Source organism: Lonchura striata, chromosome 27 (genome assembly GCF_050655825.1).
Source record: "Lonchura striata isolate lonStrDom1 chromosome 27, ASM5065582v1, whole genome shotgun sequence".
NCBI lineage: Eukaryota > Metazoa > Chordata > Aves > Passeriformes > Estrildidae > Lonchura > Lonchura striata.
Window position 1 is genome coordinate 3,358,772 of NC_140729.1, and position 13,051 is coordinate 3,371,822.

Below are 13,051 nucleotides of genomic sequence, written 5' to 3' on the forward strand. Positions count from 1 at the left end.
AGCCTGGAGGACACCCCTGTCGGCCGCGGGGAACGGGCTAAACGCGGCGGCTCGGTGCCGTGCCCGCCCATTCCCGGCGTGCCTGGGCCCACCCGGCCCCGGCCCGGTCTTGCGGGAAGCACTTGGCGGGACAGCGCCGTTCCCGCCCGGTTCCACCGCACTCCGAGTCCCGGGACAGCCCTGCTCGGTGTGGGCGCGCTGCCCGACGAGCCGTCCCGGTGGTCCCGGGTCCCTCTGGCCCCACCGCCGGGCCTCCCAGTGGCGGCGCCGGGCAGGAAGCGGCTGCTGGCGGCAGCTTTCCTGCCCCGGGGGCCCCGGCGCTGGGGAGCGGACGGAGCTGGCTGCTGCCCCGGCGCGGCCCCGGCCGTCCCCCGCCGGCTGCCGGCTGCCCCGGGGCACCTTTTTGGCAGGGTGACTGCGGGGGACGAGCAGGGCCGGCCGCGCCCGCAGCCCTGCACCCCGCCCGCATCTCGGAGCTCCGCCGGGTCAGGCGGGGCGGGGGCCCGGTGTCCCCCGGCCCTGCCGGGCATTGGCTCGGGAGCGGGCCGCCAGCGCTGGGACGGGCCGGGCTCCGGGATAGGTGACCGGGTGAGTCCCAGCCCGGGCGCTGGGATCCCGCTGTCGGTAGGATGAGGATGCTCCCTGGGCTATGGCTGCTCTGCTGCCCGCTCCTGTCTGTGCTCCCCCGGGTGCGGCACAGGCAGCCGGGGGTGCTGCACGGAGGCCCCAGGGGGTTGGGCACAGGGTCTGGCACACGGCGAGTCCCCACAGGGCACCTGGCGTATTTCTCTCCTCTCCCAGTGCAGCTGTGCTGGAGGACAGCTCGCCTGGTCTCTCCTGGCCTTCTTTGGAAGGATCTCTGAGCAGGGTTTGCCACGAACTTGTCTGCCCCCAGGGCTGGTGTTGGCTCAGAAACTTCTCTTCCAGGTTGCAAGGACCAAGGCAGAACCAGGAGCCCTCTGCTCCCTTAGCCCCTTCACCTCTACTGTGCTCAGCTCAGCCTGGGAGGAGGAGGAGGGGTCTCTGATGTACTGGGACCAGCAGCTGGGCACCGGGGCTGTTCCTGGCTGTGCAGCCCTGGCATCCTCTGTCTCCTTGCTGCAGGCCATGGGAACACTGAGCACGGGGATCTCAAAGATGAAGGTAATACCCTGGTGCCATATCCACTGTGGCTCCAGCCCCCTCCAGCAGTGCTATAGTGGGGGGCTCTATCACTGGCAGGGCAATGTCCAGCACCCCTTGGACCTCACATGGTCCCACTGGTCCCACCTCCACCAATGTCCTTCTGGGTGCCTTCTGGATAAGGATGGTGAGTACAGCTGCCCTCTTGCCATCCTAGCTGTCCTCCCCATCCATCGCAGACCTTGGTGAGACCCGTGCAACCTCTGCTGGGCTTGCAAGTGCCTCAGAGGCTCCCTCCTGTCTAGGCTGATCCCATGGGACCCCTAGGGCTGTGTGTTGAACTGCACAACAAACAGGAGTGCCTGTCTCATCCTGGGCAGAGTCCAGGGGTGACCCCAAACAGCCCTCCTGAAACCACAATTAGTGGGCGAGAGCTGGGAGTGGGGGAACATCCTAGGGTCTGTCTGGTGCTCTGCAGGACCTCTGGAGGTGCTGCTGGTGCCAGCCCACTGCCAGGACACCTACCAGGGCTGGATCTCCTTCTACTGCTGGGCCCCTTCCATGCCACCCTCATGGCTATCCTCAAGGGAAGTCACTGCCACTGGGACCAGATCAGCAGGTGGGTCAGCATCAGCCCCAGCAGTGCCACATGCACCCTCGGAGCAGGGCCATCGCAGGGATGTGTCCCCAGCCCTACAGGCTGGCCTCATGCTGTCCCCTCTGCAGCACCTACAGTGAGCTCTCCAGTGGCATCCAGCTGCTGGCCAGCTGCTCTCCTGCCTGGGCCTGTGGCCATCCTTGACACCTTCTGTCCACTGAATACTTCACCAGCTGCACTGAGGCCAGGCTCCCCAGGCTGGGCAATTGGCCCCCAGCGTGGCTGTGGCCAACAGGCTTGGCTGCCTCGTGCCCCTCGCAGCTGCCCTCACACTCAGCAGAGCCCAGACAGGGGTTCAGATCCCAGGGAGAAGCTGCCCATCTCCTGAGAGCCCCCAGCTCTTTGAGGGGCCAGTGACAGCCTCCTTCCCTCGCAGACCTGGCAGCTAATGAGTGGGAGGAGAGGACTGAGGGTGAGGGTGACAGGTCAGAGCAGGGATGGAGAGCTTGGGATTCCCTGGGAATGGAGTGGGTCCCATGGCATGAGAGGGGAGGCTGGGCATGGGGTTCCAGATGCCTGCATCTGCCTGGGGGAACACTGGGAAAAGAGTGTCAGGCAATGGGCCGATTCCCTTCCTCGGCACCCCAGATGAAGGCTGGCAGGGAATGCCGGGGATGCCAGGCTGGGTGGGGAGCCCAGGCCCTTGGCAGGCAGCCACCGTCCTGTCCCTGCCCATCCCCTCCGGACGCCCCGGGAGGGGGGCGGCCGTCCCAGCCCTCGGGCTGCACTGAGATCATTGGGTGTCTCCCTGGCAGAAGCTCCTGCCACCCGGCTGGAGGCTCCGCCGGCTCCACCAGAAAGAGCAACCAGTGGCTCCAGCCCTGCAGCCACTGGAGTGCTGGGGATGACTTCCAGATGTGGCCACTCGCCCGCAGAAGGTGGCTGCTGCAGCCTGGGAAGCATCAGACAGCTCTGCCAGGACTTTTGCTGGGGAGCTGAAGCCCAGTGCGATCCACAGCAGGGAGGGTCCCTCCGAGCTGCCAGGCACTGCACTCCAGTCCCTGCTCTGCGTGCCTGCCGGCGGCTCCTAAAGGGGAGGCTTTGGGCTGTGCTCTGCCCCGGCCAGGCGTGAAAGGTCCTGCGCAGGAATGCCGCAGAGCCGCGGGCTGAAATCACCCTCTGTGCGGGGGACACGGGCCCCTGGGCGGGAGCTGCTCCAGGAAGGGGGGCTCTGGCAGAGTCAAGCAGGCGCCAGGCTGGACAGTGCAGGAGGAAGGCACCGGGGCCAAGGACTGGCAGGGTCGGCCAAGTGTCTGCCCTCTCCCCACCTCCTCGGCCTCGTGCCTGGGGGTAGGTTGTGTCATCACCCTTCCCTCCTTGGCCATGGGCAGGAGCTGGGCTGCCCCGGCAGTGCCGCCTGTGGGGCAGGTGCCCGGCTGAACCAGAAACTGCGGTTTTGGGGCCGTGGGTACCCCCGCCGCCCCCATTCCCGGGCGGCAGCACCCGTCCGGGGACATTGTGCTTTCCCGTCCACTCCCCCCGCTGCTGGGCTGCCTGCCCTCCACGCAGGAGACGAGGGATTTCACAACCCAGCCCAGACAGGATTAAAGAGAAATACACAAGTAAACAAATCGCGGCCTCGTAACGCTGGACGTGCTGTGCAGGGAGCGGATCCTCCAGGCCGGTGGGTGAGGCGCGGGCGCCGTGGGTGCCGGGGGTGCGGGAGCGATGCCCGCGGGGGCCGGCACCGCACGGGACAGCGCAGGGTCCGGCCGGGAGAGCCGCTTCAGAGCAGCACTGAGCAATCTCATTTTTCACACGTCTCCTGTAGTCAAACTGCCCCTGTCAGAGGAAAGGAGTTGCTTCCTGTTATTTCCATTGAAATCCTTGTCCCGGTCGTTAGCCGGCGGGCTTTGGCAGGATGGCACCGCGCGCGCACATGAGCTCCGGCCGCCTCTCCCGAGGGCTCCTGCTGCTCTGCGGTAAGTGCGCGGGGCGCGGCCCCGGGGGCTCCGCACCCCGCACCACCCCGCACGTGGCCGCCCTCCCACTCGTGGGGCCCGGGGCCAGGGTCTTGACTCAGCCCGCCCCATCGCCCCACCCCAAAATGGGACCAGCCTGTCAACGCTGAGGTTAGCTGGGGCAGCCGTCGCTAGCATGGCCGGGGGGCACTGGCAGGTGGGCACCAGGTGCTGTGGGCAGCTCCCACCACGCTCAGCCACGATCTGGCAGGAAGCCCTGCGAAGACCCGGGCTGGGACAGGAGCTGTAGCACCACACATGCCCAGGCAGGGGGTGGATGGGGCCATCAGGGACAGAGATCGGGACAGGGTGGGCTGCCCTTACCACAGCCAGTGTACCAGCCCAGGAGCACCCCGTGGCCGGCGCCCAGCTGTGCCAGAGCTCCCCACAAGCAGCCCAAGGAGGGCCCAGTCTGGCAGTTCAGCGTGGAGCCAGCATCAGTGCCCCACACTACGGGCCTGCAGCTGAGGGCAGAAGATGGATCAGGCAGTTTCCGTGAGCCATGGGGCTCCCGTGGGCCAGGCGAGACGTGCCCCACGCCCTTGGCAGGCTGTGCTGGGTGTGGAACTGATGGCAGGCGGAGGGGCTCTCCAGCGGTTCTGTGCTGTGGCCAGTGCTTCCTCTTCCTGCCCCAGCCCTGTCCGGCTGACACGCAGCACTACGCTGGCTCCCCATGGGTGGGGGTCCCAGTTTGTCCCCATGCTGTGACAATGGCCTGGGGTTTGTAGCCCCTAAACAGCCCCTCTGAACCTTTGGATAGCTGCCTGCAGCTCCCACAGCCCCTGCCCATATGGGGGGCTGGACGCCTTAGCTCCAGCTTGTGCCAAGCTCTCTTTCCCTGTGCCCCACCTGCCGGCTCTGGTGCCCCCTGAGGGACGCCCAAAACCAGTTATTTCCTGTAGACCCAGCCTCTGCCAGGGCAGCTCCTGCACATGGAGCCCTGTCAGCACCCTTACGCCCCCCCCCCACCCCCAGACCCTCTGTCCCCTCTCACCCTGTGTCCCTCCCTCTGCAGTGCTCCTGGGGACTGGCCTTTGTCACACAGACGCCGTGAACGTGAGCTTCATCCAGGACACTGTGACAAGCCCACCCACGGCCATGTCCAACTGGGCAGACCAGTCCATGGGTGAGTGTTGGGGTTTAGCGAGGGCTGGGCAGCACTGCAGTACAAACGGTGCCCTGGCCAGGGCTGGCTCTGTGCCACAGAATGACCCCTTCTTTCCCCTAGCCATCCCAAAAAGAGCTGGCCCGTGCTATGAAGCTCTCCCTGCCACTGCCCACAATGGGGGCAGTCAGCAGCAGCCCGGCCTCCCTATGTGCCCCTGGCATTGCCCTGGGCTGCTGCAGGCTCCAGGCAACATCCCAGGGCTGCTGTAGGGTCCATCCCTCACTGTGCTGATGTCTCTCCCACTGGCCTGGGCAGTGCTCCAGATGCCAGGTGTCACCTGGCAGCACGGGCAGGCAGGGATGCACTGTGGGCAGAAGCACGCTGCCCGTGCTCAGCACCTTTCCTCACAGAGAGGAATTATGCCGACATGACAGAGGAGTGCTGGAAATACTTCGTCTCCCTGATGGGGAACGTGATGACATCGGAGTTGTGCGAGTGGAAAGTCATCAGCAGGTATGTGGCAGCAGGACCTTCCCCTCTGGCAGCAGGGGCGGGGGCTGGGCAGTGCACAAGGGCGGTGCTGCTCCGGGCTCTGTGCCCCCGGTGTCCCATCCCCTGCCGCTGTCCCGGCTCTCTTCCAGGCCCTACAGCGCGCTGCAGCGCTGCCTGGAGGACTGTGCCGAGAGCTTCAACTACAGCTACCCCAACGCCCTGGCGGAGCAGTACATCTTCCAGAGCCACCACCGCTACTTCCACAACTGCACCCTGGAGCAGCCAGTGTACTTCGACCCGCCCGAAGATGTGCTCCTGGCCATGATCATCGCACCCATCTGCCTCATCCCCTTCCTTGTCACCCTGGTCATCTGGCGCAGCAAGGACGGCAAGGCGCAGGCCTAGAGCTGCCCTCCCGTCCCGCCTCGGGGCACGGACCCGCGGCTGCGGGGCCGCCCGGCCACCCGAACCGCCCGCGGGGCTCTCGGGGCCACCAAGCCGCGCTGCTGAGCCGGCCGGTTCCTCCTGCGCCTTCCCCCCGCCGCGGCCCGGGATTAAACGCTTCTCCCCCCACGCCTGGCGCTGGTTCTTCGGCCGCTCGAGCCCTCCACGGCCCCGGCCCGGGCCAGCTCCCACCGCCGGCGCCCCGGCAGGTTCCTGCCGTAGGGAACGCTCCGGCGGGACACCGGGGCCAACACCGGCGCCAGAACCGGGGCTGCCGACCGGGAGGGGCGGGGCTATAGGAGGGGCGTGACAATGCAAATGAAAGGGCGTGGACATGCAAATAGGATGTGTGGACATGCAAATAAAACGCGCGGTCATGCAAATAGAGGGCGTGGTCATGCAAATAGAGGGCGTTGTCATGCAAATAGAGGGCGTGGGCCCGCGCGGGGGGCGTGGCCCACGGCCGGGCCGGAAGCGGGGCGGGCGGGGCGGAAAGCGGCGGCGGTTCCGGCGGTTCCGGTGGCTCCGGTGGCGGCGATGAGCTTCGTGTGGCCCTGGCAGTACAGCTTTCCTCCCTTCTTCACGTGAGCACGGCCGGGGCCGGGACCGGGAGTGTGGCTGGGGGAGGCGGGGCGGGAAGCGGGGGAAGCGGGAGCGCGGGCCGGTGCCGCCGGTGCCCGCCCGCCGCCGTGCTGACCCGGCCCCCGCAGGCTGCAGCCCAACGGCGAGACGCGGCAGAAGCAGCTGTCGGCCTGGTGCGCGCTGGCGCTGGCGTACAGCCAGCAGCACCGGCTGCCCGCCATGACGGTGCGGGAGGCTCAGGACATCCCGCTCTTCGCCAACCACCGCCTGCAGCGTATCCTTTGCGCCCGGTGCCCGCGGCCCCGCCGCCCGCGCCCCCCTCGCCCCTACCCCCCGCCTCCGTCAACGCCTCCTTAACCCGCGCCCAGGGAAGCTGCCGCTGGAATCCATCCAGGTGGTGCTGGAGGAGCTCCGCAAGAACGGTGGGTGCCTCGTCCGTCCGTCCGTCCGTCTGTCCGTCCGTGCTCCCGACCCGCAGGGCAGGGAGGGCAGCAGCCACCGGGCAGCTCCGTCCCGGGGCCCGGGCTTGCCCATCCGGGGCTGCTCGGGGCTCCGCGGGACCCAGCCCTGCCCCAGCAGGCAGGGAGGAGGGGGCTGCAGAGAGAAAAATCACTTTCTGACACGGCAGTATTTAGTGTGCAGGGCAGGGGCTGCTCCGTGAGGCTGCCTTTGGCTGCTGTGTCTGGCATGTGTCCCGAAATCTGCATGTTTGACCCTTATTTCTGACTTGTGCTCTGCTTCAATCCCTGTTCTCCGTTGCTTCTAGGGAACCTGGAATGGTTAGATAAGAACAAAACCAGCTTTCTGATCATGTGGAAGAGACCAGAAGAGTGGGGGAAGCTCATCTATCAATGGGTGAGAGCACAAGGGCTGCACACCCAGACCCACACTGTGTCCATGAGGATGGGGGGTCCTGGCTGCCACTTGGGAAAGATCACTGCTTGCTTCCTCACTGCTTTTGCCTTTCTCCTTGCACTTCTCTCTGTTGCAGAGAGGTGAGGACTTGTTAACAGCTTGCACTTGCTGTGAGCTGCAGGGTGAGGGTGGTGTTGTCCACCCTCGGTGCTGGGTGACCTGTGGTGAGGACAGGGCAGCGTCACTGCCTGGCCCAGCTATGGCCCAGGTCCTCACTGTGGGACACACAGGCAGGAGGAGCAGACCTGTCCTCATTCCCCCAGGCTGCACTTCCTGTCCCCTCTGCCCCACGTGTGTCCAGGGTGCTTATCACGTGCTGTGCACACTCTGTGTTACTCTCTCCAGGATGTGTGAGAGATTGGACAAGGATGTTCAGCCACATGGATGAAATTTGCTATTTGTGTTTGCAGGTGTCAAAGAATGGCCTGACCAATTCTGTGTTCACGCTGTACGAGCTGGTCAGTGGAGATGATACAGAGAATGAAGGTAAAGCTGGGGCTCGTGTTCTGGAGCAGGTTTTCAGAGCACGCTGGATTGGAGCATGTAAACAGTTGATTGTCAGATTACACTTCTATAGATTAAATATTTTAAAATCCCAGATGCAAATTCACCCTTTCCCACCATTGGCACATGCTGCTCCAAAGGTTTTTATCATTTTGCAGGAACATCCCCCTGTGTAATTGGATTTTCCCTTCCCCAGTGCCTAGCACTTTATCTGGTGTGGTGAGGGGTGTTTTGTTTTCAAGCCAAGCTCCAGCTCTGTGTGGCAGGCTGCTGTGTCTCATCCCTGCTGCCTGATGACCTCTAGGCTCTGTTCCCTAAGCAGAGGTGATGAGCCTGTCAGTGTAGCCATGACTTTGGATTTGCTGTAGTGTTATGATGTTCTTCAGAGCCCTCAGCATTGCTGCCCCCACTCCCTGGACCTCACAAGCCTGTAGCTCATGGTGGCTTGACCTTTCCCTGTGTGCCATGGGGTCATGTGTAAATCAATTCCTTTGCCCTGACAGGCGATGACTTTGTGTGGTGTGAATCAATATATGTCCTGGAAGAGCAACTTTGAAATACATATCTCTTTAATGTGTGTGTAGATGGGGAATTATATCACGTAAATGCTAATTTACACACATTGGAGACACGAGTGAGTAGTTAGTTCATCCCCCGACACCAGAGGAGAGTCCTGGATAAAAAGTGCATGAGCCATTAAAAAGAGATAACACTTAACCTTAGCTGGTGATGCATGTGAGAGTGACACCGTTACTGCCTTGGTGGTGGTGGAAGAACAAGATGTTCAGTGGTGCTTCTGGTTTGTGCTACAGTGTCAACAGGGTGTGTGTGTGTCAAGGTTCTTGTACCTTAGCCATGGGAGCCCTTTTACTGGTTGGAAATTAAAGAACAGGAAACACAGAAAAGCTGCTGTGATTATAATTGACTAAACTGTGATAAAAGAAGATCTGTTTGTGGGCTGCCATAGCCCTGCTTCTTATTTGCTTGCTGTGAGGCAGTGGCATGCTCCCCTACAGTATGGAGGGTCATAATGGTTTCTGGCAAGTTTTTCCTTCCAAAATGAGATTGAGCCAGTTGAAGAGAGCTGCTCAGCTACATGCTATAGAACTGCATTATACATTACATCATTCAGCAAAGTTCCTGATGGGAAACAGGAGAAGTGGGGCTCCATTAATTGGAAAAATGATGTTATTTTTTTTTCCTGTTGATGGGGATCTTTGTCCTTCCCTAGAGTTTCACGGCCTGGATGAGGCTACGCTGCTGCGTGCCCTGCAAGCCTTGCAGCAGGAGCACAAGGCTGAGATTATCACGCTGGATGACGGCCGAGGCGTCAAGTTCTTCTGACAGGAGCCTCCTCCCCTTCCCTGCTGCAGTCTCGGGTCTCCCTGCCAAGCATTCCTCTCTGGGCCTGGCTTCAAACTGTGACTGCAAGTAGCTGCATCTCGGGATTTCTTGGGTCAAGATGAGTCTGAGAACCCTTCCAAAGATTTAGGAACATCCTGAGATCCTCTCTCTGGCTGTTCTCCCTGTTGATGTGTTCGAGAGGCTAAAGCTGCTCTAGGCAGTTCTGAGAGGGACCACCCAGAAGTGAAACTGGACTGCTGCTGGTCCCTGTTCCTGTGATGGCCTCGAAGCAGTCCCAGCTGGCTGGTCAAGCTTGACCTCAAAGGGCCCCCCTGCATCCCTGCCAGCCACGTGTGTGGGTCCTGCAGTGCTGCTGCAGTGCCAGGGGATGAGGCAGGAGTAGGGCACGGGCCTACGCTGTGGAAGCCCTCAGTGGCAGAAGGAAATGCACTTGCTGCCAAGCAGGCTGGGGGAAGCCAGGGAACTAATTTCAGGTGATTAAAATGAGATGTATTTATAGAGCAGCCTGGCTGTTTTCATCTATCTTTATTTTTCCATCAGAGACAAAACAGAGCAGCGTACCAGATTTTTGTCCTTCAGTCATATTTCCTTGCTGCCCCAGGGAAATGCAGTGGTTCCAGGGTGGGAAACACCACAAGAATAAAGGAGAAGGGGACCCTTGCTGCCCTTCTCAGGACAACATTTACTTTAAATTTGCATGTGCAGCCTGCTGGAAGCCCCTGGGTTTGTGCAGAGGTGATGGGGTAAGCTCTGTACCACTGTGGCTCGGAGAGCTTTAGGCTCTCAGTGCTGATAACAAAGTCCCCAACTTGTCAGAAGCTGTGGCCAGGTGCAGTTGCTGACCCTGTCAGCCCTGGGGAAGCAGATGGCTGTGCTGGGGCAGGGTCACCTTTCCCTGATCGTTGTCTGTATGTCACTGGCAGAGGTTGGGGGCAGGCTGGAGTGACCTCAGGTCAGACCAGTGTGGTCAGTCTGGGGGTCCAGCAGAGCAGATGGCACTTGCACGCCACAGGCTGCCCCTGTCTGGCATTCCCTGCCCTTGGGGCAACCTGGCACTGGCTCACCTGCTCCTGACAGCTGATGTCAGCATGGGGGAATTCTCAGTGTAGGTGAGATGCTGGAGTCTGGGGGCTGTGAAATGTGAAAATTTGTTCTGTAGCAGGAGCCCGTTGACCTGTACACTTGGTGGGATGTGCTGCCCTGGTGTGGGCACATTGCTCTGGAACTGTGGCAGGAGCCCAGGCTTCCTCTCCATGCCAGGCTCAGCAGTGCTGTGGGGGAATTCCTGAGTGCCAGCACTTCTGTGCTGAACAAAGGCACCAGCAATGCTCCTGAGTCACTGACATGATGGGCTGGTGGGGTCTCCTTTCTGAGGACCATCACCCCTGGGAGCTCTGTCATGGTCCTGCCACTGAGGGTTCTGAGCAAACCCAGCAGCAGAGGCTGTGCCATGAGCCCTGCAGTGCATCTGTCCCCACAAAACTGGCACAGCCTCTGCTTGATCAGGGATCATCCTCTCTGTCTGCAGCCACCAAAGTCTCTGTGTAGGATTCATGTGCTCCCAGTGTCTGCCCTGGGTTTGTTTCCATGTCCAAGATCTGCCTCTGCTTTCCTCCCCATGCCACCTGCATTGCCCCTTCCCTCCCTGGCTGCTCCTGTAGCCCTGCAGGGAGCCAGGGTGCTGTGCCTGAAGGTGTCTGCCTTTGATCCCAAACAATGAGCCTTCAGCAGCCGGGCTGGAGTGTCTGTTCTCGCTGCCTGTGTGCACGATGCTGACCTCCCAGCACTGTGTTCCAGGCTGGGAGTTCTGTATGTAACCTGGCTGTCCTTGAGGGAGTCTGTGTTCTTAATTAAATTTGCTCCCTTCTTAGGAAATGGCTGATGTGACATTAGATAAGCCTAAAACCAGCTTTTCATTCCAAGGCACTCCTGGCAGCAATTCCCGTCTCTTTTTCAGCTTCCTATTTAGTTGCTTACTTAGTGGGGGGGGGGGGAGAAGGAGAAGGAAGAGTACGTCCCCTTTCCAGAGTGGACATTGTATAAAATTCCTTTTCCACACCCTCTGCGCTGGTTACCAGAGGCCACATCCAGCCATGCCTGTGAGGACCTGTGGGACCAGCTTCCCTGGGCTGGGCAGGGCTGCTGCAGAGAGGTGTCCCTGCTGAGGCCAGGGTGTCCCTGCTGAGGCTGTGGGATGGGTCCTGAGAGTGGCAGAGCTGCTGCCAGCCTGGAGGGAGCAGATGTCCCTCTGTGAAGTGCTGTCCAGCCCAGCCACACAGCCCTGGGGAGGGGCTCGCTGGAGGAGGTGGCTCAGGGTGGTTTTGGGGGGGTGGGGGTGGCTAGTACAACCCCCCCCTCCAGCCTGTGGCCCTTCAGAGGCCCTTGCCACATCTGGCCACAGTGATTAGGGCTTGCTGGCCAGGGTGAGGCAGAGCTCAGAGGGGCTGGTGCCAAGATAAGGCACTATCAGGCTGGGCACACTCGGATCCCACTGGTCAAGGAGGAAAGATTCTGAGAAAGATTTTCTTTAATGCAGCTGCTTAGGAGCAGGAACTGTTTCAGTTTGATAACTTTATATGTTGGGAAAAACGTGCAGGCAGGTCCCATCTGTGCCTCTGGGCTGAGGAAATCCTCTGCAGTGATCTGCCCAGGGTTACAGCCACAGCTGAGGTTTCAGTGCCATCGCTGCCTCCCTGAACTCACATGAGTTAGAGTGAGAGAGAGAAGGTCCCGTGGGTATGGGGTGGTGAAGGTAACAGTGAAATAAGCCCTGGGTGTCCCTGGAGAATCCCAGGACAGGCACCCTGTGCTCTGCAGCCCCAGCTGTGCATCCCCTTTGTCCAGACCCATCCTGGCCCCTCTGTGATCCTGCCCCAAGCTCTGGGGTCAGAATGGACAATTCCTGGCAGGGCTTGGCGGAGCCTGGAGCTGAGCAGGGCTTTGATTCATGATCTAATTCTGAGGAGGGTGATTACACAGTGCCTTGTACTCCTTCTGGCAGCCAAATGTAGGCGAGAAATGGGTTATGTTCCCTGATTGTGGCGGTTCCTCAAAGTGAAGCCTGGCACTGGCACCTGCAGCCCAGAAATGTCACCCTGATAATGCTGGGGAGCTGCAGTGGGCACCTGATTGTGGAACAGGAGCCTTCTGGTTTCAGGCCAAGCTGGCTGCAGATTGGTGTTCCTGGCCAGGTCAGGAGAGGATCTGTTCCCTTGCCCGAGCTGCCACCTCTCTACCAACTTCTGGTGTGGAGTGGCATTTGGAGAGATCATTTAGGGAATTTCTCAGACCACTCACAAGGGAGGTGTGGGAGGGGAGCACTTGGAGCAAACTTCTCCCCTAATTTCCTCCCCTGTCTGCAGGGGCCTCACTGGACCGGGATACTCCCCTGCTCCTCTGGGATCTTCCAAGGCATTTTGTTTCACGATGGAAACCCTTGATAAGGAGACATGAGCCTGCTGGGGACAAACTGAGGTCCCTGCCTGGCTCTGTGTCTCCTGTTGGAGAAGCAGGGCTCCCTGCCAGCCTGAGCAGTGCATGGGCCCTGGCAGGGACCTCTGTGTGGGGGCAGCCAGAGTCAACCAAGAGGGCCTCGAGCAGCTTGCCCCACTGTCTGGCCATGCTCAGAAGGTTCTGGGTAAGGCTCACCTGAACAAAGAGCATTGTTTAACAGAGCTGAGCCAAGCCATGTTGCATCTTACAACCCAAGAGTCACCCATGGCAGGGCCAGTGCAAGCACTGCACCTGTGGCCTCTCAGTCTTGGCCTTTTGGCTCCAGTGGCCACGGGCTCCCGGTGCCCCAGCAGCAGGCACAGCCCTGCAGGGGCTGGACACGGTGTTCTGCCAGCGCTGCTTCTTCACCTGGGACCAAGCCCCTGACATGCTCCAAGGAGTGCAGGG

At 61.1% G+C, this 13,051-nt stretch overlaps 2 protein-coding genes and 1 pseudogene across 3 annotated transcripts; all 3 read left to right on the forward strand.

The window, feature by feature from the left end:
* The first annotated feature begins 402 nt into the window (after nucleotides 1-402).
* Nucleotides 403-2,457, forward strand: LOC146765159 (uncharacterized; annotated as a pseudogene). Its single transcript, XR_014950221.1, has 2 exons — nucleotides 403-1,309; nucleotides 1,601-2,457. The product of XR_014950221.1 is annotated as an uncharacterized LOC146765159 (transcript).
* Nucleotides 2,458-3,628: 1,171 nt separating this feature from the next.
* Nucleotides 3,629-6,172, forward strand: RAMP2 (receptor activity modifying protein 2). Its single transcript, XM_021532851.3, has 4 exons — nucleotides 3,629-3,702; nucleotides 4,757-4,867; nucleotides 5,260-5,362; nucleotides 5,491-6,172. Exons 1-4 carry the CDS (start codon nucleotides 3,642-3,644, stop codon nucleotides 5,744-5,746), a joined length of 531 nt encoding a protein of 176 aa, XP_021388526.1. The 5' UTR covers nucleotides 3,629-3,641; the 3' UTR covers nucleotides 5,747-6,172.
* An 83-nt stretch (nucleotides 6,173-6,255) lies between these two features.
* Nucleotides 6,256-9,654, forward strand: VPS25 (vacuolar protein sorting 25 homolog). Its single transcript, XM_021532853.3, has 6 exons — nucleotides 6,256-6,369; nucleotides 6,496-6,641; nucleotides 6,736-6,789; nucleotides 7,134-7,222; nucleotides 7,693-7,768; nucleotides 9,018-9,654. The coding sequence occupies exons 1-6, from the start codon at nucleotides 6,323-6,325 to the stop codon at nucleotides 9,128-9,130; spliced, it is 525 nt and encodes a 174-aa protein (XP_021388528.1). The 5' UTR covers nucleotides 6,256-6,322; the 3' UTR covers nucleotides 9,131-9,654.
* Nucleotides 9,655-13,051: the final 3,397 nt, after the last annotated feature.